The sequence below is a fragment of the Danio rerio genome, chromosome 1, assembly GCF_049306965.1.
Source record: "Danio rerio strain Tuebingen ecotype United States chromosome 1, GRCz12tu, whole genome shotgun sequence".
In the NCBI taxonomy this organism is placed as follows: domain Eukaryota; kingdom Metazoa; phylum Chordata; class Actinopteri; order Cypriniformes; family Danionidae; genus Danio; species Danio rerio.
Window position 1 is genome coordinate 11,291,620 of NC_133176.1, and position 27,952 is coordinate 11,319,571.

General features: G+C 35.2%; 1 protein-coding gene across 10 annotated transcripts; it reads left to right on the forward strand.

Moving 5' to 3' along the window:
- rgs11 (regulator of G protein signaling 11) lies at positions 1-27,942 on the forward strand. 10 transcript variants are annotated; one of them, XR_012401420.1, is made up of 17 exons: positions 1-164; positions 2,113-2,209; positions 4,115-4,165; positions 6,641-6,747; positions 6,837-6,888; positions 7,015-7,073; positions 9,195-9,271; positions 10,721-10,802; positions 13,475-13,691; positions 13,829-13,857; positions 17,951-18,012; positions 18,227-18,340; positions 19,702-19,817; positions 23,115-23,202; positions 25,525-25,663; positions 26,234-26,316; positions 27,419-27,942. XR_012401420.1 is itself a non-coding variant. In XM_073945522.1 (17 exons), the coding sequence occupies exons 11-17, from the start codon at positions 17,966-17,968 to the stop codon at positions 27,552-27,554; spliced, it is 723 nt and encodes a 240-aa protein (XP_073801623.1). In that variant the 5' UTR covers positions 1-164; positions 2,113-2,209; positions 4,115-4,165; positions 6,641-6,747; positions 6,837-6,888; positions 7,015-7,073; positions 9,195-9,271; positions 10,721-10,802; positions 13,475-13,540; positions 13,829-13,857; positions 17,951-17,965; the 3' UTR covers positions 27,555-27,942. The 10 variants fall into 10 exon arrangements, 7 of the variants coding, with proteins under 7 accessions (XP_073801623.1, XP_073801629.1, XP_009304227.1 ...); XM_073945522.1 differs by having other exon boundaries at positions 13,475-13,540; XM_073945528.1 differs by having other exon boundaries at positions 6,644-6,747; positions 13,475-13,540.
- The last annotated feature ends 10 nt before the right edge of the window (positions 27,943-27,952 follow it).

The following is a 27,952-nucleotide window of genomic DNA, read 5'->3' on the forward strand; positions in this document are numbered from 1 at the left end:
TCCTCCTCAGCTTCACTTCTGACGGGACAGCAGACTCCGAGCAGCAGCACAAACAAACCCGTCCAGCTCTCTTCAACTTTACATCCACAGCAGCAGAAAACATGACCATCAACACACTCAGCCAGGATGGCGTGCAGAGACAGCAAATGCCCTGTTTGACCAAGGTAAACCCCACAAAATATGATTTATTTAACCATTCCATATCAAATGTCTGCTTTAGGACGGGTATTTTTGCAAACTAGCTATATTTATAATTCTCTTGTTGTTTTTAGTCAGTATCTTATAGTAATACAACTGAAAATATGTAAAAAATGATTGAAAGACGTCAATTAGTCAAACATAAAAAAGCATCAGCTGTTTTGACTGGAAACACTAACACTGTTCTTGAACATTTTTCATGATGATAGTGTGTTTTGTGAACATGCATGATAGTGGTATCATATTTTCAGTCATTGCTATTACAATTCACATTTTATTTCAATTTTGTTTAATGAATTTTAAGATGTTGATGCTTCAAATCACATGATTATATTATTAGACAAACTGTGAAAATGAGAAATATGAAAGACATTAGTATTTATTGGACATGCATTATGGTGATACCCTGATTATAATCATTGCTATTTATTCATTCATTTTCGACTTAGTCTCTTTATTAACCTGGGGTCGTCACAGCGGAATGAACCTCCAACCTATCCAGCACGTTTCTACGCAGCGGATGCCCTTCCAGCCTCAACCTCTGGGAAACATCTACACACACACTCATTCACACACGCACTTATACACTACGGACAATTTAGCCTACCGCATGTATTTGGGGGGAAATCGGAGCACCTGGAGTAAACCCGCGCGAACGCAGGGAGAACATGCAAACTCCACATAGAAAAGCCAACTGAGCCGAGGCTCGAACTAGCGACCCAGCGACCATCTTGCTGTGAGGCGACAGCACTACCTACTGCGCCACTGCTTCGTCCATCATTGCTATTATATCTCAACTTTTATTTTTATTATTTTATTATTTATATATATATATATATATATATATATATATATATATATATATATATATATACATACATACATATACATATATATATATATATATATATATATATATATATATAATTATATATATATAATTATATATTATATATAATTATATTATGTTCAGACGGTTTGTTTGTAAAAACTTCAATATATATATATATATATATATATATATATATTGAAGTTTTTACAAACAAACCGTCTGAACATAATTTTTAAATATATATAAATAATTAAATAACATAAATAATTAAATAATGTTTAATCCCTTTATTCAATGTAAAAATAGCTTTAAAAGTTGCATAAAGTTTGTATTTAATTATTATTATTTTTTATTTAAAAGACATGTTTCTCATTTTCACAGTTTGGCAGAAAAAAATCAGTTGATATAAAGCTCAAACACCCTAAAAGACAATTCATATAATTTAATAAAATTCAATAAAATGAAATGGCAGTTGGGGCGACACAGTGGCGCAGTAGGTAGTGCTGTCGCCTCAAAGCAAGAAGGTCGCTGATTCGAGCCTCGGCTGGGTCAGTTGGTGTTTCTGTGTGCAGTTTGCATGTTCTCCCCGTGTTCGCGTGGGTTTCCTCCGGGTGCTCCGGTTTCCCCCACAGTCCAAAGACATGCGATACAGGTGAATTGAATAAGCTGAATTAGCCATAGTGTATAAATGCAAGAGTGTATGGGTGTTTTTCTGTGTTGGGTTGCAGCTGGAAGGGCATCCGCTGCATAAAACATATGCTGGATAAGTTGGCGGTTCATTCCACAGTGGTGACCCCAGATTAATAAAGAAACTAAGCTGGAAAGAAAATGAATGAATGAATGAAATAAAATAGCCATGACTACAACACAATATCACCATAATGCATTTATAAAAACATAGAATTACCACGAAACATGTTCAAAAACCAGCATTACTGTTTAAAAGACGTAATGTATTATTACAAATACATTTTTCTTTTTTTCTCACAGTTTGAACCACATTTTATTGCATGAAGTTCACTTTTTGCACTGAGATGAAAGCGTTTCTAATTGAACAATATTTAATTCATACCCACAAACAGATGGAGCGCATGATCATTTCTATGCAGGACCCCGATATGGGCATCAAGCTGCGCAACCAGCGTCTGCTTATTACAGTCATCCCACATGCAATGACCGGTAAGGCTTTACATCTCTCTCTGTCTCTCTCTCTCTCTCTCTCTCTCTCTCTCTCCATGACTGCATCAAACTTCACTCACTCTCGCTTGATAATCCCAAATGGATGAAAGTGCTCTGCTTATTTTCCAGCCCCGGACATGTTTTGGCACGATTAGAGAGACAGCTGAGGCACTAACTACAATAGTTACTCTGAAAATACCATGCATTTAATATCAAAACGCATCCACTGTATCTGGGAAAGTCTGGAGTGCGCATGAGGACAGTGAATCAATAGTAGCTTGCGCAGTGAAATTAGACTCCTGTGTGCGCTTTCGATCTCGGTGCTCATTTTTCTTGTTATTAATTAGTCTAACAGTGCATGTTTTGCGCCTTGCACTGCTCTCTCAGAGGACACCGGCCTGTGTGTAAATAAACAAATCACTTTCTTTGGAAAATCAAAGAAATGTACATGGTCAAATGTGATGCTTAGGCAAACGTTTTCCCTGTTTATGTATGGTAGATGGGGCGAAGCAGTGGCGCAGTAGGTAGTGCTGTTGCCTCACAGCATAAAGGTCGCTGGGTTGCTGGTTTGATCCTCAGCTTAGTCGGCGTTTCTGTGTGGAGTTTGCATGTTCTCCCTGCATTCGCGTGGGGTGCTCCGGTTTCCCCCACAGTCCAAAGACATGCGGTACAGGTGAATTGGGTAGGCTAAATTGTCCGTAGTGTGTGTGAATGGGTGTTTGTGGATGTTTCCCATAGATGGGTTGCGGCTGGAAGGGCATCCGCTGTGTAAAAACGTGCTGGATAAGTTGGTGGTTTATTCCGCTGTGGCGACCCTGGATTAATAAAGGGACTAAGCCGACAAGAAAATGAATATATGGTAGATGTTTTATATTAAAAACAGCAGATTATTGCAGATTATTAAGAAATTTATATCCTCTCTGAGCTTGCTGCTGTCATTAAATGACACCTATTTTACCCCTTTTACAAGATGTAAGATAAGCCTTTTAGTGTTTCCAGAATGTGTTTGTAAATTTCAGCTCAAAACACCCATCTGATTATTTATTATAGCCTCTAGATGATGCCCATTTTGATGTCTGGGTACAGTGTAGCTGTTTTTGTAGCCTGTGGCTTTAAATGCAAATGGACTGCTTCTCCCCGCCCAACGTTTACACACATATCTGCTTCTTATCATGTGTTAACGTCAGATAAACAGCTGTCAGTGACAGAGACAGACTCGGATGAAGCTGAAATAAAGCTCATTAGTCAAAATACCAAGTTTATGTCATGTATTTGTGGTGGCGTTTAATCAAGCCTTTCTGAAATGATGAGTCACACACAAATGGCGTTTGCCATTGGCGTTGGCAATGCCAACACACACATTAGCATTTACTGACACCATGTGGCCGTGGTGATTATAGCGGTTAAGAATTAGATAGCGATTTTACAGTCTTTATTACAAATATGCTCTGTTTTAAATACTTTTTAAACTTATTAAACATATAAAAATCACAGAGAGTTCTAACAAATATTTGAATAAAAAAAAATTTTGAAAAAAAAATGTTCAGTGGAAATGTGTATGCATGTTATTATGGAGACATAGCGTCTGTCAATCAATTCAGTGGGTGGGGAAAACCACACTCCTTATGTCACGTTGCTGTGGGCCTCAAAGTCACTGGGATTTAGATTGTATTTTAACGTCAGGAAATTTTTAAATAGAGACTTGCTGTGTTTATATCACTTCAATGTGACTGTGGACATACTATACCTACACACAGTTCTGTCCAAATAGCTTACAAAAGTTGATTTTCATCATAGGTGCCCCTTTAATTTTATACTCTGCTATTTGCTTACTGGTCAGTTCTGCTGTTAGAAAGATGTGTTTATGCATGTGTTTATGTTGATACCAGTCTTCTGTGATTTTAGGTGCAGACATTGTTGAATGGCTGATTAAGAAGTTAACTATTTCTGATGAAGGTACAGTAAGACATGAATATATTATATATATATATATTATTCTGTAATTCATCATTTTGAGATGATATCATGCAATTCCGTTTTTTGTACGTAATTATTTTTTACCACAGAACTGTAAATTTCTTAAGATTTACAATATTGTGAAATTAACATTTAATTGCAAGTTTACTTATAGCAATTCTGAGAAAATAAATCATATAATGTATCATATCAAAGATAACTACAATAAAAACTCAAATAAAATCTATATTGAAAAATACATAATTATGTATATATATCCACAGTAATTAAATGTAATTAAATATTTTTTAAATATAAATTCTATTTGAGTTTTTGTTCAATATATATTTTATTTGAGTTTTTAAAACTCAAATAAAATATATATTTAAAAAATATATATAATTTTATATATATATATATATATATATATATATATATATATATATATATATATATATATATATATATATATATATATATAATATTTTTTTTTTCTAAATGTTTTTCCCATATTTTCACATATGAACTACATCTCATCCCAGAAATATGACTTTTTCTTGCAATTCCGATATTTTCTTATATATATATATATAAGTCATATTTCTGGGGTAAGATATAATTCATAATATGTGAAAATATTGGAAAAATATATAGAAAAGTGACTTATTTTAGCAACAGGTATTATAACGTCTATTTATAGTGGAATGGGTGGGATGTTTCAGATTGTAGAGAGCATTTGATTGGACAAAAGATTTGAAGTGCTGGATGATGTCATCAAAATATTTGCACAATAGTGCCAGAAGTAAAAGACTAAAGTAATTAAATATCTTCATTTTCTAAATGCAAATGTTGTAACTTATTTGGAGCATACTTGCGTATACATAACCTTTAATAACAAAATTAAAAAGAATTGGATAAAAGAAGTCCTTACATTCTTACAAATTTTTAAAGTGCATAAAAAGTAATACATTTGATATTAATAAAAAAATAATAATAATAAGTTTCTATGTTGCTCCTGCATCTTTGTAGATTTGCAGTGTGTAAATCAGAGGCTGTGTGTGTAATAATTTCCATGCTATTTCTGCTGTGGTGATTTCCTTTAGTTGTCCAGTCACCATTGTGTGGTTTACACAGTGTTCTCTGGGGACAACATAATTCTCTATGTGCCTCTTGAGGGACTACAAAACACATATACAATCCTCGGGGAGTGAAATAGCTTATTAAAGTGGCTTTGGCACATTAAAGTCAGATTTTATATAATGCGAGCGAGTTGTGTGCGAGTTTTTTAATAATAAATGCAACAAACGTCACAGCGAGAACAGGCTGTGTGGTTCAGAAAGCCCTAATAAACAAGCTGTCCTGCACACAGCTGTGACTGGAATAAACAAGACTCCAGAGAGTTTGGAGGATCTGAGTGCCGCACTGAGGAAACACCTTGTGCAGGCAACGCTTAGACTGAATCGGAGGGATTTTTGTTTAAATAGAACTACCACTGGTTTAGTTTATGTTCTCCACTGGAAATGTTTGTGTGTCAGGAAAATAACTACTGTAGATGCCATAGTTCCGTAGTGATTATTTAAGCTGTGTTCCTGTAGCTCAAACCATAGAGGGTGGTATCAGCGCTGCTAATGGATTCGAACTCCAGAGAATAAATGAACACAAAACAAATTTACATATGTGTAATCCAAGCTGGTTGACCATCTTGGATAAGCAACAAAATTAGGTGATCAAGTTGGCCTTTTAAATATGTTCTGCAGATTGAACTGGCTAGTAATAGTATTGGATAATATTATTAGGAATAGTATCGGATGGTAATATAATTGAAAATAATATTTTTATTTTATTTTTGCTAATTTTACATATAATCAAATGTGTTATTTGTCATATTTTTTACTATAAAATGTAGCAATTTTTAAGTTGAAACTGTCAAAGGAAATCATGGACTTTTTTGTGTAAATCAGGGTAAATTAACTAAAAACAAAGCCATTTTTGATATGGATATTACTGAAATGAAGTAAAAAAAAAAAAATATATATATATATATATATATATATATATATATATATATATATATATATATATATATATATATATATATATATATATATATATATATATATATAATATGTTTTATGTTTTAGTCCAGTGTTTCTCAACCATGTTCCTGGAAGACCACCAGAACTGCATGTTTTGGATGTCTCCTTTGTCTGTCACACCCATTGAAGGTCTTTCAGTCTCTGCTAATGTGCTGATGATCTGAATCAGGTGTGTTTGGTTAAGGAGACATGGTAAATGTGCAGGGCTGGTGATCCTCCAGGAACGCGGTTGAGAACAACTGTTTTAGTAAACTTGATGAACTAAAATAAACACTATTATCAGTTTGGAGTGCACATTCTAGTTTTGTTTCCATCTAGTAAATTCTTAATAACTTTTTCTGAAATGAGAATGCATGATCATTTATTTGTTCTTATTTAGAAGCAGCGCACATTGGACAGTTTCTCGTGAAGTATGGCTACATTTACCCTTTAAAAGAACCCAGAAACCTTATTCTGAAAGCTGACGAATCAGCATATCGTTTTCAGGTCAATACACACAAATGTACACTATGTTGTATCAGCATAAAATTCTATATTCAAAAAACGACACCTTTTTAATTCTCTGCCTTTCTCAGACACCGTATTACTGGATGTCTACACGCTGGCCTGCTTCAGAACTAGACTATGGTAAGTGAAATTCTCACTTATTAACTCTTATGTTATTCCAAAAAGCATTTCTTTGCATTAAGAATACAAAATCCTGACATTTCGGAAGGCATGTTTTATTTATATATCTATCTATATGTGTTTTAGCAATCTACCTGGCCAAGAAGAATATCAGAAAACAAGGAGAATTAATCGAGTATGAAAAGGTATGTGGGTAAATGCAAAACCACACCATTTGGCAGTGGTGTATACAGTACTTAAAAGCCAGACTTGAGTAAAAGTAGAGATACCTTACTTGAAAATGACTTTGGTGAAAGTTTAAGTCACTGTTTGGCATATTACTTGACTAAAAATACAGATATTTTACTAGAAAATGACTAAGGTAAAAGTTAAAATCACTGTATAGAATTTTACTGGAGTAAAAGTACAGAAGGGGCGAAGGAGTGGCGCAGTAGGTAGTGCTGTCGCCTCACAGCAAGAAGGTCGCTGGTTCGAGCCTCGGCTCAGTTGGCGTTTCTGTGTGGAGTTTGCATGTTCTCCCTGCGTTCGCGTGGGTTTCCTCCAGGTGCTCCGGTTTCCCCCACAGTCCAAAGACATGCGGTACAGGTGAATTTGGTAGGCTAAATTGTCCGCAGTGGTATGAGTGTGTGAGTGAATGTGTGTGTGGATGTTTCCCAAAGATGGGTTGCGGCTGGAAGGGCATACGCGGCGTAAAAACTTGCTGGATAAGTTGGCGGTTCATTCCGCTGTGGCGACCCCGGATTAATAAAGGGACTAAGCCGACAAGAAAATGAATGAATGAATGAATACAAGTACAGATACCTTGCTAGAAAAGGACTTTAGTAAAAGTTAAAATCACCGTTAGTCATATTACTTGAGTAAAAATACAGATACCTTGCTAGGAAATGACTTTGCTAAAAGTTAAAGTCACTGTTTGGCATTTTACTTGAGTTAAAAAACAGATACCTTATTCGAAAATGGCTTTAAAATCACTGTTGAGAATATTACTTGACTAAAAATACAAATATCTTACTAGAAAAGGACTTTGGTAAAAGTTAAAGTCACTGTTTACTGGCATATTACTTTATTAAAAGTTAAGATATCTGATATTTACCATACTTAAGTATTAAAAGTATTTTTACTATTTACTATTTAATGCTTAAGTAATGAAAGTAAAAGTAAGGCTGTAAATAAAAGCTTAATCTTTTTTTAAATGTAGCCTAAACAAAACAAAAAATCAAAGGAGTAACAGGTGCCACTGCTGTCTGTCTTATTGCCATTGAGGCGAAGTTGGTTTTATATTCGCACATTCAGACTTTCTCCATAAAAATATAATTTCAGAAAAGTATTCATGCTTTTATCAGCAGCAGGGTGGATTACTGTAATGGACTCTTCACTGGTCTTCCTAAAAAGACAGTCAGACAGTTACAGCTCATCCAGAATGCTGCTGCCAGAATTCTGACCAGAACCAGAAAATCAGAGCACATCACACCTGTCCTCAGGTCTCTACACTGGCTGCCAGTTACATTCAGAATAGATTTTAAAGTATTGTTACTGGTCTATAAATCACTAAATGGCCTAGGACCTAAATACATCACAGATATGCTTACTGAATACAAACCCAACAGATCACTCAGATCTTTAGGATCATATAAACTAGAAGTTCCAAGAGTTCAGTCAAAGCAGGGTGAATCAGCTTTCAGCCACTACGCCCCCCGCTGCTGGAATCAGCTTCCAGAAATGATCAGATGTGCTCCAACATTAGGCACATTTAAATCAAGACTGAAAACACATCTGTTTAGCTGTGTCTTTACTGAATGAGCACGGTGCTGCGTCCGACAGATCGCACTATTATGTTTTTCTCTTCTTCTTCATACTTTTATATCACATTTTACCTGTTTTTGTGTTTTTTTTACTAATTTTTATTTGTTTTTATTTTTATTTTACTTGTTTCTTTTATTCCTGTTTTTGTAAAGCACTTTGAATTGCCACTGTGTATGAAATGTGCTATATAAATAAACTTGCCTTGCCTTGCCTTGCCTTACCAATTCTACATGGTGAAATCATATTAGCAGCCAATGTCTATCAAAGTTGTTCACAGTCAAATAAACAGTGCTAATGTTGTTTTGAAGTCATACTTGCATTTGAATTTGGATTAAATATTCAACAACAATATAGGGAGCTTGTCACTGAACTATTGTACAAATATAAAACCAACCTTCAGAAACCGCAACACTCAAGTAAAGTATAGATACTCACAAAAAAATGCTTAAGAACATTACACCTGTACAATGTTAACCCGTTGTTTATGTCTCTGTCTTTGTAAGGAGTGCTATAATGCTTTACATAAACGTATCAACCACACCTGGGACTTTGTTGTGATGCAGGCAAGAGAGCAGCTCAGGTAACTCTACGTTTCCATCACACACACGCGCACACACACACATACACACACACACACAAAACACTTAGGATCAGATTAACTAAACAGGGAAAATCCCACAGATGGGAGTGGAAATTTCTACAAGTAATCCACTGACGCTGCATGAATTACAGAGCATAGATGCAGCCGCTTATTTTCATAATGTCTAACGCAGCACATAAACCTGCACAAACAAGGGGGTAAACAGCAGAGCTGATGGTAATAAATCGCATGTATACTAATAACAACATCTAGTAGGTGCCAAATGCCAGAATGAGCTTGCCTTCTTCTTTCAGTTGCACCTCCCTTTTAAACATATGTGACACCAGATCCACCAATCACTTTGAAATGATTTAAATGATTTCTGAAGGCCTGTGTGACACCGATGCTGTGTTGATGCCAAAAATTCATATCACAGGAATAAATTAAATTGTAGTGTACAGTTAAAGTCAGAATTATTAGCCCCCTTTGAATTTTTTTATTATTTTTTAGATATTTTCTATTATAGTTTATAGTTTAACAGACCAGGGAAATTTTCACAGTATGTCTTATAATATTTTTTCTTCTAGAGAAAGTGTTTTATTCCGACTAGAATAAAAGCAGTTTAAAATTTTTTAAACACCATTTTAAGGTCAAAATTATTAGCCCCTTTTAGCTATATTTTTCCTTGATAGTCTACAGAACAAACCACTATAATACAAAAATTTGCCTATTTACTCTAACCTGCCTAGTTACCTTAATTAACTTAGTTAAGCCTTTAAATGTCATATATATGTATATATGTATATAAGAGTCCTGAGAAATAGCTAGTCAAATATTATTTACTGTCATCATGACAAAGAGATGAGTTATTAAAACTATTATGATTAGAAATGTGTTGAAAAAATCTTCTTTCCGTTAAATAGAAATTAGGGGGAAAATAAACATGGGGTCTAATAATTCAGGGGGGCTAATAATTCTGACTTAAACTGTACATTAAAATATAAAAGAGCTATTTATGTCATTATATCGATTTTATATATGTTGTCTCTGAACATTAAGGACTTTTTTTTTTACAATTTTTCTCAAAGTCTTACTCAGCTTGAGGTACTTTTGAGTGGTAGAGTAGTAAATACTAAATTGTAAGCTGCTTAAATAATTTATAACAGGAAGCATAACATGGTAAGGGCAGTGTTCTCAGCAGGGGCTGCATCCAAATACCGTCACGATGCTTCTCACTTTAAGCAATTCCTCATTACAATCAATCATTCATAAAAATCTGCATGATTCAGCCTGATTGAAGTTTTATGCTGAAAGAAATATTAATCGTACACTCTGATGGTTATAAAAACAATACAAGCTGATCTAAAGGTTGTTGTCCCAACCTTTTTATAACTATTATTTCATGCTTAGTGTTCAGTGGTCTTGCTATGTTTTATTTCTTGTGTTAAGGGCATCAAAACAGCGTCGGAAGGCAGATCGTATAGTGCTGGAGTGTCAGGAACAAGCGTTCTGGCTAGTGAACAGACCTCCTGTAAGTACTGAACTCTATAAAAGAAAAAACACTAGCAGAACCATAGCACCGTCACCTCACAGCAAGAAGGTTGATGGTTCTAGTCCCAGCTGGGTCAGTTTGCGTTTCGGTGTGGAGTTTGCATGTTCTCTATGTGTTCGCATGGGTTTCCTCCGGGTGCTCTGGTTTCCCCTACAGTACAAGGAGTGTGTATGGTTTTCCAGTACTGGGTTGCAACTGGAAAGACACTGTGTAAACATATGCTGGATAAGTTGGCGGTTCATTTTGCTGTGGCGACCCCAGATTAATAAAGCGACTAAGCTGAAGGAAAATAAATGAATGTCAATAAAAGTCACTTTGTTAAACCGTAGAGTTGAATTTTTAACATCAAATGTCGACAGAGCAGAGATCAACATCCCATAATGCAATTCACAACCGTAAATAAACTGAAAACAGTTGTGAATCATAAAATACAGGAACTGTTCTTTAACAGATAGTCTTTCACAGTGTAGCTGTAAAATGTAAATAAAAATACAATTAGGTAGCACTAAAAAATGTGTTAATAATTATGATATGAATTGAACATGACTTTACTTGATCCATAATAAAAGTAGTTCAGTTTTATCCAAACCTTTCAGAAAAAAAAACTCAATGTCAAAAGCATGAGCCGGCATCTGCACCCGTCTGCCACATGCCCTCATATCTGTATCCTGCTTCTGCTTATGAAATATTCAGCCAGTGAGTTAAAAGCATCGCAAAGCAGAGGAGAAAAAAAAGGGGGGAAGGGGATGAAAGGAGACGACGAGTGCAGACACCAGCGGAAGAAAAGAGAAAATAGACTGGAAGTCATTGGTGCCTCATACATGAGTGCCAAATATCAGTGCACTGCTTAACATGAGCTTAAAAGAAGTGTATGAATAACAGCGTGGAGAGTGATGTGGAAACACTGTGCGTGTGTGTGTGTGTGGGGGTATTTCTCTAATGGTTCCATCTTTTGGCTGAGCGCTTAAGAGGATATTCTGTTACTAAGTGACTGTGAATGTTTGTGTTTGTGTGCGTGTGTGTGTGTTACTCTTACAGTCCTGCGCAGGGGCATTTTAACGAGGAATCCTGATGAAGATTTAATCTGGGATGGATTTAGAGGCCATTTCATTCCTATATTGTCACTGTGTGTGTGTGTTAGTGTTGTGTATTTGTGAAATCTTGTAAATGCACCTGCCATGCAGAATTTACTGGGATTTGATTTAGTTTAAAAGCCTGGAATAAACAAGGTTTACAGAACATTTTTTTATTCAAATATACACTCAAAGGCCACTTTATTAGGTACACCTTACCAGTACCGGCTTGGACACCCCTTTGCCTTCAGAATTGCATTAATCCTTCTTGGCCTAGATTCAACAAGGTACTGAAAATATTCCTCAGACATTTTGGTCCATATTGACCTGATAGCATCACACAGTTGCTGCAGATTTGTCAGCTAGACATCTATGATGCAAATCTCCCTTTCCACCACATCCCAAAGATGCTCTATTAGATTGAGTTCTGGGGACTGTGGAGGCCATTTGAGTACAGTGAACTCATTTTCATGTTCTAGAAACCAGTCTGAGATGATTCGCGCTTTATGACATGGAGCGTTATCCTGCTGGAAGTAGCCATCAGAAGATGGAGACACTCTGGTTATAAAAGTATGGACATGGTCAGCAACAATACTCAGGTAGGCTGTGGCGTTGACACGATGCTCAATTGGTACTAATGGGCCCAAAGTGGGCCAAGAAAATACCACACCATTACACCCCCACCACCAGCCTGAACTGTTGATACAAGGCAGGATGGATTTATGCTTTCATGTTGTTGACACCAAATTCTGACCCTACCATCCAAATGTCGCAGCAGAAATCATCAGAGCAGGCAACGTTTTTCAAATCTTATATCATCCAGTTTTGGTGATGCTCAGTTTAAACTGCAGCAGATCATCTTGACCATGTCTACATGCCTAAATGCATTGAGTTGCTGCCATCTGATTAGAAATTTGCATTAAAGAGCAGTTGGACAGGTGTACCTAATAAAGTGGCCGTTGAGTGTAGGCGATTTGGCTACTAATTAAAATAAAATAAATACGTTTTGAATTATTATTTTTTTTTATGCAGGATGAAATCACCATGATAAAGGAAGTCATTGTCAAGTGACAGCACAGCGATAAAACATAATTAATTAATTAACTAATAGTTATAATTAGTAATATTAATAGTTATAATAATAGTAATAATTAAAAGTTTTTTATGAGTAGGAAAAATTAGTTAAATGGTTAGTTCACCCAAAAATTTAAATGTATTCACTGTTTACTCACCCTCAAGTTGTTTCAATCCTTTATGTGTTTCTGTCTTCTGTTGAACACAAAGAAAGATATTTTAAAGAAAGCTGAAATCCTGTAACCATTGACTTCCATACTATTTGGGAGTAAATGATAATAGAATATTCATATTTGGGTGAACTATCCCTTTAAGATTTGCATGAATATATAACCTCAGCTAGCATGTATTTCGGGTCAAAAATATTTGATTCTTTTTCATTTGTTAATACTGTAAAACGTTTGTAAATTGAATAAAACATTTCAATTGGTTGCAACATGAGTGAATATATACAAATAAACAAGGATATTGTCATTTATCTGCTGTATATCTGTCATTTTTCAGCCGGGGACACTGGATATTATGAATTATGGGCCCGAGAGAAGAACAATGAACACACGCGTGCAGCTGGTCAGTGAACTCAATAAAAACACATCCACAACAACACATGATCCACATACAAATGTACAGTATGAGCAATCATTCACAGCAGAGTCTCTCATGCATCATCTACAGCTTGTGTTTCTCTTTATTTCTGTTTTTACCATGCATCCTTAATCAAGTAAGTAATCTCCAATACACTGCCTCATTTCCTGCTGACATTTCATTTCACTGCAAGATCGTAAAGTTTAGAGACAGAAGTGTTTAATAGCCACATTTGAGGAATCCTGAGAGGTGTTTTGTGATTGTACATTTCAGAAAAGAATGCAGAATTCTACAAAAAAGAGGTGAGTGTTTGCTTTATTAATAGCAAGTGTTGGGTTCAGTAATACATATACTGTATCTAATTATTATTAGCACATATATTTAGCATACATATAATTATATACATACTGTAAAAGATTTACATATAAAGATATATAGGATATTTTCAACGTTAATGATAATAAAAAAATATTTGAGCCACAATTAAGCATATTAAATGATTTCTGAGTGTGAATATGAGCAATATCACACAGGAAGCATTGCAATGTGGCTGTATATGGAAACTAGTGGGACGCTAAGGCACTCAGCCTGCTACGAGTGTGATATTGTGTTTATACAACAGTTCGATGGCATAATCGTGTGTATAAAAAAGAAAATCAAACACAGAGTCTAAAAACCTTTCTTTCGCCATTCATTTTCATTTGCAACTGACGTCAGAACAGCCATTACTAATTCACTAATGTCACTTTAAAGCTAGTGTTTGAATGATTCTATAGCGCAATGTCTGAAGTGATGGTAAAACGTGAATTTGCTGACATTTTAAGATTATAAAGCTGAATGTGACATGAAATGCCATTCGTCTACAGATATCTCCCTACAGTATGACAGTTTATATTATTTCTCTTTTGCAATCGGGATATTACAATAATTAACGCCGAAAAAAGCAACACAAACACTACCAGATTGCTGTTGTGTTTGCGATAAGGAAAAACGCTAAAAGAAAAGCCGCCATTTGTTCTGTTTCTGCCAACACATATGCCTAGGATTGCCACCCGTCCCTTAAAATACGGAATCTTCCCGTATTTGAGAATGAAATTGCGTGTCCCGTTTTGAATCAATACGGGACGGGGTTTTGTCCTGTATTTTTTTTTTTAATCATTTTCTAAAAGTAGCTTTTTATTTTTTTTTGTTAACATCTGTTTATTGAGTTTTTCAGAAAACAACGTAAAACAGACAAAAAAAAAAAACAAGTGCAAATTTAAAACCCACTCCCACCCATCCCACCCCTGGTAGACTTCAGAAGATGAATTAAAAGAGAAAACAATGAATAAATAAACAAATCAAATAATAAAAGTAGCTTTTTTTATGCAAATCATCCCACACGCATTTTATGAAGATGCCTCATTTCCTACCTTTGATTGGATAATACTTGATGTCATCATTAGTTTGATTGGTCTTTTTAACTGTCCAGTAAGGAGGGTGGGTCTAAGCAGAGTCTGTCAAGTCTTGACAGAGAGTAATAGCAGATGCTTCTCTAGTAACCCTCCGCGTCTTAAAGTTTCAGAGTTTAAACGCACGCAACTGCAAAAATACTGCGGAGAGTGGGAGGAAACAAACAGCTGGCTGCAGAGTGTTGGAAATTCTTATTAAGTTAACTGCACGATTTGTCGGAGAGCGTTCTCTGTGGTCTGTGGGGCAACATGCCTCTGGCGAGCAGCATTCCCGCAATGACAGAGCTTGCAAAAATCAGAGCAGTCAGACAGTTTCTTCGTACCTCAAGTCTCTCTCGAAGCAGACATGGTAATAACAGTGTAATCATTATCAACATTATTTGGGTTAATTGTTTAATAATGTTAAAAATTTGACCCAGTCTGTGAAAATCTAGCTGGAGTCTTTTTTGTTTTGTTTTGTAATTTACTGTTTTCTAAACGAAATAAAGAACAGTCTGTGAAATTAATACTAATGTATTTAATATTAACTGAGTAAAACAATGTCAACAACTGAAATCACAGGGACATGAATCATTGAACTTATATTACGTTAAACTGACTTAAAACAGCTTGCAAAACTTAGAAAATTAAGACAGAGCATGATTAACTTAGTTCAGTTTTTTTTTTTCCCAATATGTTTATTGATTTTTTTCCTTTTCACCCCATCAACTAGGCATACAGACAACAATGCAGCCTACACAGCACATATCTACACCCTTCTTATGTATATACACCCATACATACAAAAAAAAATAATAATAATTATAATAATAAATATAAATATATACATATACATATATATACATGCATACACACATATACACATATACATACATACACATACATACACACATATACGCACATACACACATATACAATATTTGAATTATATATATGTGTGACGTAAACAATAACACAATAATACAAAAGGAAAAAAAAAAAAAGAAAAAAGGGGAAAAAAAAAAGGTATTAATAAATAAAAAACATGTTTACAAACACACAATTTACATAATATTCATATATGGTTCCCAAAGATAGTCAAAGTTCTTCTGCTTGCCTTTGATAATATAAGTTAGTCTCTCCAGTCCAATACAGTTCAATATTTCTTTTTTCCACATTTCTATGGATGGAGCATCCATGTGTTTCCAGTATAATGCTATAGCCCTTCTAGCTTGAAGGAATAACTTAGTTCAGTTAAAAAAGTTAAAATGGCCTAAAAACATATGCTGCCAGGACAAATTGATCATATAATTTTTTTACAGTGTAGCTAATGTTTGTATCTAGTTTATGTACTGTTTCCATGTTTGGATAATTGTTACTGCAAATAATGACAAACATTTTAGTCAAAATCTGTTATCAGTACCACACTTTAAAACTAGGTTCATTAGTATTTTCTACTCGCCTCTAGGTTACAGCAGCTGAGTTAAGATCAGCTATATCAGTGCTGCAGAGTTGTAAAAGAGAAAGACTGACTGCACAGATTTCAATAAAAGACAGTTTATTTTAATGTCCAAGTGATCATACATTCCTGAAAACATATTTTAATTTGCGATTTACCACCACTGCCATGCTATTGGGCCTGTGATCACTGTGGTCTCTAGGCCCCCAAGGGATGTGCCCACCGCTGCAGTATGCGTCCCTTATTTTTTTGTATCAAATGTGGCAACCCTACATATTCCAGTCCCATCCACACTCAATACACTACAGTTATAAGGTATAAATACAGCATTACAACATACAAATGAGAGAGATCGACTTAGAATATCACTTACCTGTTTAATAATGATTTGATTAACTGTAGTTAGAAATTGTTTTAGCTTCTTAGGGCTTATTATGCGTCTCTGTCGCCATCTTGTGGATGGACATCGTCTTTAGTCTGCAAGACAAGCTAATGGCTGCCGACGCACTGTCTCTCAGAAATTATAAATATTTTAAAATAGGCACTACACTTATAAACAAACTGCATAAATACAATCTACACAACTACATTCGCGACTAAAAGGCCTCAGAAGTACATTATGTTCCCCAAAAGCAGCAATATTTGTCAAACTGTAGAGCGTCCTCTGCTTGTTGCTGTATGTGGGCGGAGTAATACACAAGGGTGAAGGGTGAAAAGGCTGGACGAGTGCTGTTACTGGCAGAATATTGTACGGCTATCAGATTCAAGAACCAGACAGAACTGTTGTATAAATATAAATACTTTTTTTTATTTTATATATATATATATATATATATATATATATATATATATATATATATATATATATATATATATATATATATATATATATATATATATATATATATATATGTATATATATATATATATATATATATATATATATTTTTTTTTTATTATTATTATTATTTATTATTACAGTTTATAATTTATTTTTACAGATTTTTTTAAAGAAACCTTAAAAACAGTGATTAAAACAATGATCATGCTTTCCACAAATTTGTGAAGGATGTTTTCAACATTAATTATAATAAAAAAATAGTTTTTTGAGCCGCAATTAAGCATATTAAACGATTTTTAAATTTGACACTGAAGAATAAATATATTACAGTAATATTTAGTATATTATTTATAATTACAATAATATGTACTATTTTCTTAATAATATTTACTATTTAGTATTTAGTGCTGTTTTACCTACCCCACACTTTTGAATGATGCACAAATAAAATATATACAGTATATATCATATAATATAATTGTACATTAAAAAAAAAAATATATATATATATATATATATATATATATATATATATATATATATATATATATATATATATATATATATATATATATATATAATTTAAATACTATCATGGGCCTTTGAATACAGTAAAATTGGCTTCTTTCAAGCTTACTTTTGCTTTTTTTATACAACAACTTCAGATTGAACACAACAGGATGAGCCTGGCGAGGAATCGTGTCAAGTCCTCAATCTGCCTTGAGAGGTACTGAGTGTGTGTGCGTGTATTAATGTGTGTTTTAGTGTGTCTACTCTGCTGTAGATTCAGTCTCCAGGCAAGAACTAATGCACTCTCCATTTAAAAAGCAAGAAGTCTCACTATAATCCTTGTGCGTGCATGCGTGCGTGCTTGTGCTTGTGTGTGTGTGTGTGTGTGTGTGTGTGTGTGTGTGTGTGTGTGTGTGTGTGTATGTGTGCAGCTATGTGAAGTACTGTGAGCAGTACCAGCCTCATGACCCCATAATGCAAGGGTGTCTTCCCAGCAATCCCTGGATTACAGATGATGTGCTGTTTTGGAACATGAACTCTGAAGCGTGAGTCACAACAACACACACTAATAATAATCTTGATTAAACTGTGAGCTATGACAGATCATTATCATTATATTCACAAATGCCTCAAATTGACAAATATGTTCATTCATTCATTCATTTTCTTTTCTGCTTTTCTTTTCTGCTTTCTTTTCTGCTTTCCTTTTATTAATCTGGGGTTGCCACAGCGGAATGAACCACCAACTTATCCAGCATATGTTTTCGCAGCAGATGCCTTTCCAACTACAACCCATCACTGGGAAACACATATACGCTTTTACATTTACACAAATACATATATGTTGTTATTATTGTCACTTCAACATACAGAGAATATTGATTTATGATTAAACAATTTTCTGTTTATTTTAAGGATATTTTGATTATTGTTTTTGCCATGGTGCTCATTACTTTATAGGCTATTTATTATATATATATATATATATATATATATATATATATATATATATATATATATATATATATATATAGTAGGTAATTGGTCTAAAACAATTCTGAGATATTAATTGAAAATACTCTGGTTACCTCCAGCTGCTCTGGTTTCCCCCACAGTCCAACATGCGCTATAGGTGAATTAGATAAAAAAAAAAAAATGGCCGTAGTCTATGAGTATGTGTGTGAATGCAAGAGTGTATAAGTGTTTCCCTTTACTGGCTTGTGGCTGGAAGGGCATCCGCTGTGTAAAACATATGCCAAAATAGCTGGTGGTTCATTCCACTAAGCCGAATGAATGAATGTAAAACGCTTTAGCAATTATTATTGTAACAAGAAAATGTGATGCCTGATAACAAACATTTCAGATTTTTTGGGGGGAAGAATACATGAAACATGGATGAATTTTAACAGTATATTGAACGTTAATGTGTATAACATTCTATTATTTTACTGAAGGCGAGGCAGTGGCGCAGTAGGTAGTGCTGTCGCCTCACAGCAAGAAGGTTGCTGGGTAGCTGGTTCGAACCTCGGCTCAGTTGGTGTTTCTGTGTGAAGTTTGCATGTTCTCCCTGACTTCGTGTGGGTTTTACCTGTACCACAGTCCAAAGACATGTGGTACAGGTTAATTGGGTAGGCTAAATTGTCCATAGTGTATGAGTGTGTGTGCGAATGTGTGTGTGGATGTTTCCCAGTGATGGGTTGCGGCTGGAAGGGCATCTGCTGTGGAAAAACTTGCTGGATAAGTTGGCGGTTCATTCCGCTGTGGCGACCCCGGATTAATAAAGGGATTAAGCTGACAAGAAAATGAATGAATGAATGAATGAATATTTTACTGAACTCCTGCAGTATATTGATGTCCAGCCTGCAGGTCAGTGTTTGCTCTGTTTAACTGTGTTTTGCTGACTCAGGGTTACTGTTCCCACTAAACTGCGTGTGGAGCGCTGGAGCTTCAGCTTCACGGAGCTGCTGGACGACCCGATGGGCAGAAAAGAGTTCCTCATTTATCTGGAGAAAGAGTTCAGCGGTAACTTACTCTATTATGAAAAGTTAAAATGCTTATCAATGCTTTTCTAAACAACCTTTAGGAAATGTACTGGTGCCATGTTATAGTTTTTTAGAGTTGGTAATAAAAAAATAAAAAAAAATAAATAAATAAAAAATTATATATATATATATATATATATATATATATATATATATATATATATATATATAATATATATATATATATATATATATATATATATATATATATATATATATATATATATATATATATATATGTATGTATGTATATATATGTATGTATATATATATATATATATATATATATATATATATATATATATATATATATAAACAGTTTGTTTCTTTTTAAAAAAAATTCCAAATGATGTTTAACAGATCAAGGAATTTTTTACAGTATTACCTTTAATATATTTTCTTCTGGAGAAAGTCTTATTTGTTTTATTTTGGCTAGATAAAAAGTTTTTAATTTTTGAACGAACATTTTAAGGTCAATTTCATTAGCCCTCTTAAGCAATATTTTTTTTTGATTTACTACAGAACAAACCAATGTTACAATGACCTGCCTAATTACTCTGACCTGCCTAATTAACCTAGTTAAGCCTTTAAATGTCACTTTAAGCTGAATACTAGTATCTTAAAGAATATCTAGTCACATATCACTTACTGTCGACATGGCAAAGATAAAATAACCTTGCTGTGAGGCGAACATGCTACCCACTGCGCCACCATGCTGCCCCTAAAATAAATCAGTTATTAGAAATTAGATATTAAAACTATTATGTTTAGAAATGTGTTGAAAAAATCCTATTACTGTTAAACAGAAATTGGAGGAAAAAATATTCATGAGGGGTAATAATTCTGACTTCTAACTGTATATATAGGAACCATACTACTATAATCTCATTCCGGCATTAAAATAAAGGAACTTTGCTACTGTACCATGGCTGCAGAATAGGTAACTACATAACATAACATTATATCATTGCATGTAAAATCATGGTACAACAAAAAAGTTCCTTTGTTTATTTTGCCAGAGTATAGTTCTTAGCCATGTCTGGAAAGAAAATGGCACCTTTTCATTTTCCGTTGGTCTTAGTACATGATGTAACCAAAGAAGAGTCAAGCCTTTAAGAGGAAAATTATCATAACTCTTTTTTAAAAATGTTTTTTGAGCGATGCTAATGGTCTAATCTGATTCAATGATTTATGCTAAGCTAAGCTAAATGTGCTCCTGCCAGACCCTGAGACTGGCTGAATGCGTTTAAAAAATGGTAAAACTCAACTATTTAAATAGGGGAAACTATTGAAAGTGAGGCTATCTGCAAAAACAATTGTTTCTTTAAGCAATTTAGTATTTGGTTTGGGATCAGCATGGTGGCTCAGTGATTAGTGGTATAGTGTGAATTGGGTAGGCTAAATTGCCCGCAGTGAGTGTGAATGAATGTGTGTGGATGTTTCCCAGAGATGGGTTGCGGCTGGAAGGGCATCCACTGCGTAAAAATTGGCTGGATAAGTTGGCGGTTTATTCCGCTGTGGCGATCCCTGATTAATAAAGGGCCTAAGCCGAAAAGAAAATGAAAGAATGAAATTTTCCGTAGTGTATGAGTGTGTGTGTGTGTGTGTAAATAAGAGTGTATGGGTGTTTCCCAGTACTTGGTTGCGGCTAGAAAAATATATAACGGAATATTTGGCAGTTCATTTCGCTGTGGCGACCTCGGAAATAGAGACTAAGCCCAAGTAAAATGAATGAATATTTGGTTTACTGACAATTGGCGCCATCTGGTGGGTATAACAGCCAACAACGCTATCAAACAGTGTGCTGCTTGAAAATATTAATTTCTTTTTGTGTAGTAACAAGTTATAAAGGCACAAAAATGTATATAATTTGTACTTATTTATAGCTTTATATATTTTATATTTATATATTTACAATTTCAAAATATGAACGAATAAACAGTAACACACAGTATTTATTTATTTTTTATTTATGCTTGTAATCTGAAAAAAAAAATAACAATAATAATCCCATGGTACATTATAAAAATATTTATTAATACCTTTTTATTTTAGGCGCCTTTCAAAGCACTCAAGGACAACTTACAGCAGAGCACAAGCACATCATAAAAATACAAGCAGTAAAAACAACAATCAGCATAATATTAAACCAGCAAATGAAAAAACGGCAGAACGTGAGATCTTACTAATATGAGAACCAAACGAGAGCATGCCCTCCCGTATAACCCCAAGACTTTTCACGTGGGTTGAGAAATTGACTGGGAAGTTATCAATAAACAGAGTAAAAGTTTGAGCTTTAGATAAAACCAGAAGGGCTTCAGTTTTACTGGCATTTAACTTAAATAAATTATTAATCATCCATATGTTAATCTCATGTAAACATATAGTAAGGTCAGAAGGGGGGTGAGATGTTGTAGGTCTTGTGGAGATTTAATCTTGGATATCGTCTGCATAAAAATGAAAATGTATGCCAAAAGAACGAAATATATGACCTAGAGGGGTAAGATATAAATAATAAATAAAAGTGGCCCCAATACTGACCCTTGAGGAACACCATGAACGACTGAAACAGGATCAGAGCATCTATTCTTTATCTGTTTTCTGTCACTTAAATAGTAAAAGAACCAGCGAAGTGCATTATCAGCTATTCCTACAGAAGCCAGTCGTTCCAATAATAGTGAATGACTAATAGTATGAAAAGCCGCAGTGATATCTAAAAGAATAAGTATAGACAGAAAACCAAAATCAGCAGCTAAGAGAAGATCATTTACAACCTTAGTAAGGGCTGTTTCTGTGCTGTGTTTGGGGCGAAACCCAGATTGAAAGTGCTCAGAGATGTTATTACTTTGAAGATGTGAATGAATTTGAATATTTATTGTCACTTTTGATCAATTTACAGCAAATTTTCTGACCGGAAAATGATTTGGTATTGATATTCAGTCATACTAAAATAATACTGATTGATAAGCTACATTTATATATTAAATTTACCTCAAAAGAATATTTCTAACATGTTCAAATGAAGTCTTCTGTTATATAAAACTGTTTCTTTCACTTCAACCCAGTTCTCCATGGCGTCCCAAAACTGTCGTTCCCTTTTGCACTTTTGGAGCTTTAATAGATTCCATTTTTATCCTGCTGCGCTCTCTCTGTGTATGAATAATGGAACGACTTTTCGTGTTTCTGTCTCCCCTGTTCCCCTTCTCATTCCTCCCCTCTCATCGTCTTCTTTCGTCCCCTTTCTTTGCTGTTTGTTTGGCTTTTCCCTCATTATCAGCGGAGAACTTGTGCTTTTGGCAGGCCTGTGAGGACGTTCGTCATGGAGAGAGCTCCAAAATTCCCGAGAAAGTGGACGAGGTTTACAAGTATGACCTTAAATATTTATCCCTGACACTTGTTGATTTAAAGTTGTTTTTAGGTGGATTTGCAAAATGGATTTGCAGAGTTTGCTAAATATTAATATTTAAGTATTTTTTGTACAAAATGTTTAAATAGATAAACTCACTGGCCACTTTATTAGGTACACCTTACTAGTACCAGTTCAGATCTGCCTTAATCCTTCATGGCATAGATTCAACAATGTACTGAAAATATTCCTCAGAGATTTTGGCCTATATTGGCATGACAGCATCAGATTTCTCAGCTGTACATCTATGATGTCAATCTCCTGTTCCACCACATCCCAAAGGTGCTCTATTGGAGTGAGTTCTGGTGACTGTGGAGGCCATTTGAGTACAGTGAACTCATTGTCATGTTCAAGAAACCAGTCTGAGATGATTCACGCTTTATGACATGGAGAATTATCCTGCTGGAAGTAGCCAACAGACGATGGCTACACTGTGGTCATAAAGGGATGGACATGGTCAGCAACAATACTCAGGTGGTCTATGGCGTTGACACGATGTTCAATTGGTACTAATGAGCCCAAAGTGTGCCAAGAAAATATCCTCCACTCCATTACACCACCCCCAGCCTGAACCATTTATGCAAGGCAGGATGGATCCATGCTTTGATGTTGCTGACGTCAAAATCTGACCCTACCATGCAAATGTGGCAGCAAAAATGGAGACTAATCAGACCAGGCAACGTTTTTCCAATCTTCTATTGTCCAATTTTGGTGAGTGTGTGCCAAATGAAGCCTCAGTTTCCTGTTCTTAGCTGACAGGAGTGCCCCATAGTGTGGTCTTCTGCTGCTGTAGCTCATCCGCCTCAAGGTTGGACATCTTGTGCATTCAGAGATGCTCTTCTGCATACCTCAGTAGTGACTTTCTCCTTTGACCTCTCCATTCTCCTTTGACCTCTGGCATCAACAAGGCATTGGAACCCACAGAACTGCCGCTCACTGGATATTTTCTCTTTATCGGATCATTCTCTGTAAACCCTAGAGATGGTTGTGGTGAAAATCCCAGTAGATCAGCAGTTTCTGAAATACTCAGACCAGCCTAACTGGCATCAATAACCATGCCACGTTCAAAGTCACTTAAATCACCTTTCTTCCCCATTCTGATGCTCGGTTTGAACTGCAGCAGATCATCTTGACCATGTCTACATGCCTAAATGCATTGAGTTGCTGCCATGTGATCAGCTTCTGTTCATCTGGCAATCTTGGAATATGGAGTAGTTATCAATCTCCTGAAAGTGGTTTTGTGGTTTATATGTTTAAATTTAATGTCTCGCTTATGATAGAAATTTTTGTTTCACTGAAGTGTTGTTGTTGTAAGTGTACGTAACATTGATTGTTGTTGCCACAGAAGTAAAGATTTAATAATAATAATACATTGCTATATCATATAATGTAGAGTGGTGCAGCGTTGTAGCCTCACAGGAAGAAAGTCGCTGGTTCGAGCCTCAGCTGGGTCAGTCAGCGTTACTGTGTGGAGTTTGCATGTTCTCCCCATGTTCACATCGGTTTCCTCCGGGTGCTCTGGTTTCCCCCACAGTCCAAAGATATGTGCTATTGGTGAATTGAATAAACTAAACTGGCTGTAGTGTATGAGAGTGTATGGGTGTTTTCCAGTACAGGGTAAAACATATGCTGGATAAGTTGGCGGTTCATTTAACTGTGGCGACCCCTGATGAATAAAGGGACTAAGCTGAAGGAAAATTAATTCATTCATTTTCTTGTCAGCTTAGTCCCTTTATTAATCCGGGGTTGCCACAGCGGAATGAACCACCAACTTATCTAGCTTGCTTTTACGCAGCGGATGCCCTTTCAGCCGCAACCCATCCCTGGGAAACTGAAGGAAAATGAATTAATTAATTTTTGAAGGCCAAAAAAGCATACTGAAATATGAAATAAATACAGTCAAGCCTGAAATGACTGGCAAATTCTGACAATGTTTTTGTCAAATGTAAACAAAAGCTCCGAAATATCTTTTTCCCACAGTGACTCCTCTTGTCCATCGTCTTATTATGTTTTGGGCGAAGCCTGTGTCATTACTGGTAACAAATAAATTAAATAAAGAAAATAATTAGTTAAATAAAGAAAGTTTAAGTCAGAAATTAAGTCCAAATTTAAAGTCAGAAAATAATTAGTTAAATAAAGAAAATTTAAGTCAGAATTTGCCAGGGTATGAATTATTTCTGGCTTGAGTGTATGTATAATTTTTTAACTTTGCTACTCTCCTTGACATATTCAATAACGTCTTTCAGTGCCTCTGAGTTTTCTTCTGTTTGTGATCTTTCAGGCAGTTTCTGGCTCCTGGTGCAAGTCGCTGGGTGAATATCGACAGCAAGACCATGGAAAAAACCTTGGAAGGGCTCAAGCGTCCTCATCGTTTTGTTTTGGATGATGCTCAAATGCATATTTACTTCCTCATGAAAAAGGTAGAGCGTTTAACTGTTTGCTCAAAATCGAAAAGTCTCTTACACTTACCAAGGCTGCATTTATCATTCATTCATTTTCTTTTTGGCTTAGTCCCTTTATTAATCTGGGGTAGCCACTGTGGAGTGAACCGCCAACTTATTCAGCACATTTTTTACACAGCGGATGCCCTTCCAGCTGCATCCCATCACATTCATACACACTCATTCACTACAGACAATTTAGCTTACCCAATTCATCTGTGCCATGTCTTTGGACTGTGGGGTAAACCGGAGCACCCGGAGGAAACCGACGCGAACAAGGGGAGAACATGCAAACTCCACACAGAAACGCCAACTGAGCCAGCTGAGGCTCGAACCAGCGACCTTCTTGCTGTGAGGCGAATGTGTTACCCACTGCGCCACCGTGCAGCCCGCTGCATTTATCAGGAAAAAACAGTATTACTTTTAACTTCAGATACATTAAATGGATGTTAATAGTGTAAAAAATGCTTTTATTATGTAAAAAGATGCTATAAATGCATTTGATTATTCTTACCAGAGTTCAACAGACGTGGTTTGGGTTTTTTGTAGGATTCGTTCCCTCGCTATTTGAAATCTGATCTCTACAAGAGCTTATTGGCCAGAGCCATTGTGCCACAGGAGACCAAGAAAAGGTAAAACCGCACACACATACACAGCCCCGTAGCCAGCCTGGTAAAAGGGGTGGTTCTTTTCTCTCAAAAAGTGGACCATTTGCAGTTATTCGCCCATTTTAGTGATATTTTAAGCACTGTTTTTAGCTGAAATAACTTGTTGGATGGTCATCATAATCACACTTTTTGATTTAAATATGATATAAAAATATTTCCTAAAGATTTAAATAAAGACATTTGAGACATACTTAGTTTTAAAATACATATTTATTGCATCATATATCATATAGAAAAAATTAGGAATCTGTTAAAGTTTTAAATTAAAAACTGTAGTCTATTGTCATTTAATAGGAATATAACAAACTGGACTTTCCTTAGTTTGAACATTGGAAAAAAAAAACAATAATAGTAGTAGTAGTAGTAATAATAATAATAATAATACAAATAATAATAATAATATTGTAGAACTTTACTGTTTTTCTAGCCTCGCTTGTAAAAATTGGTAAAAATCACCAAATTGGTATTCAAATCAATTTCAATATGGTCCACTTTTGGTCCTTCACACCATTTGATTGCTTATTTTTTGTTTTCAGCATAAGGTCCAAGATTTAGAATAAAAGTTACTTGTAAAATTTTTTCTCTGTTTAAAAACAATGCAGCAGCGAAAGATGACTTAACTTACGTCAGATTGCAAAATGAAATATTGGTTAGCATTGGCCAAAACTGAATAACTGAAGTTGCAGCGAAGCGACAGCCAACAGAGGATTCCGCTTGGTCTTAAAGCCTTTTTGGATGGGTTATTTTCACTATTTATCATAGCAGTCAAAATAGGACAAACGAGCTCATATATGGGATAAATTTTGGACCTTTGTCAGTGAGGGGTTATTCTTCCGAACCACTCGAACACCCCCCTGGCTATGGGCCTGACACAACAACCGAAGTATACAACCGGAGCTCGGAGTATATTTCAGTTTTACAGAGCAAGTGTCCACAGCTCCATCCCCACTAGACTCTACCTAAGCATCTTGAGCTTAAGAATACAACTGTTATGAATCATTTCAATCATTTCGAGTCATCAAAGACCACAGTTTCAACAAAAGTTTGTGTGTGTGTTTGTGTTCAGTGTGTTCCCGTTCATGCGTCGGCAGCGCCACTCCAGCCCCTCGCCTGCTCTCGTCACCCATACCACAGAGGATGATGGGAAGGCAAAAAACTCAAACTCTGTCAAAAGCAATTCTGGAACCGCGTCCAGGCTGTAACACAAAATATTTGCTTGTGCTTAAAACACTTGAATTTATTTTCTGCCGTATGTTGTTACCTAACACACTTGGGAAAGGAAACTACACTGTTTCCTTTTGTGCTCCACAAAGCAGATATTTTAGCCTCTAGGTTACTGTTTAAAAATAATTCTCATCATATCAGGCTTGCATTTTAAAGATACAGCAATAATGCCATTCAACATAATCACAATCACATACAGTAAACGTTCAGCTCTTCTATGAATGTGTAACTCAAATCTTTCGCACATTTGTCATGTTTTTAACGTGTTTATTTGATATTAAATGTTCTTTGTGTTATACATTTACTGTTGCCTCCGTTTACATAAATCAACATGATGTCTTTTAAAATAAATGTGTACATTTGGAAGTAGATTTTT

Excerpts from the sequence above, each read along its gene's own strand:
- rgs11 (NM_001347835.1), top strand. The coding sequence starts at position 102 with ATGACCATCAACACACTCAGCCAGGATGGCGTGCAGAGACAGCAAATG. Across the intron at positions 6,748-6,836 it reads AATCAGCATATCGTTTTCAG|ACACCGTATTACTGGATGTC; the intron begins GTCAATACACAC and ends TGCCTTTCTCAG. Across the intron at positions 18,341-19,701 it reads TGGAACATGAACTCTGAAGC|GGTTACTGTTCCCACTAAAC; the intron begins GTGAGTCACAAC and ends TTGCTGACTCAG.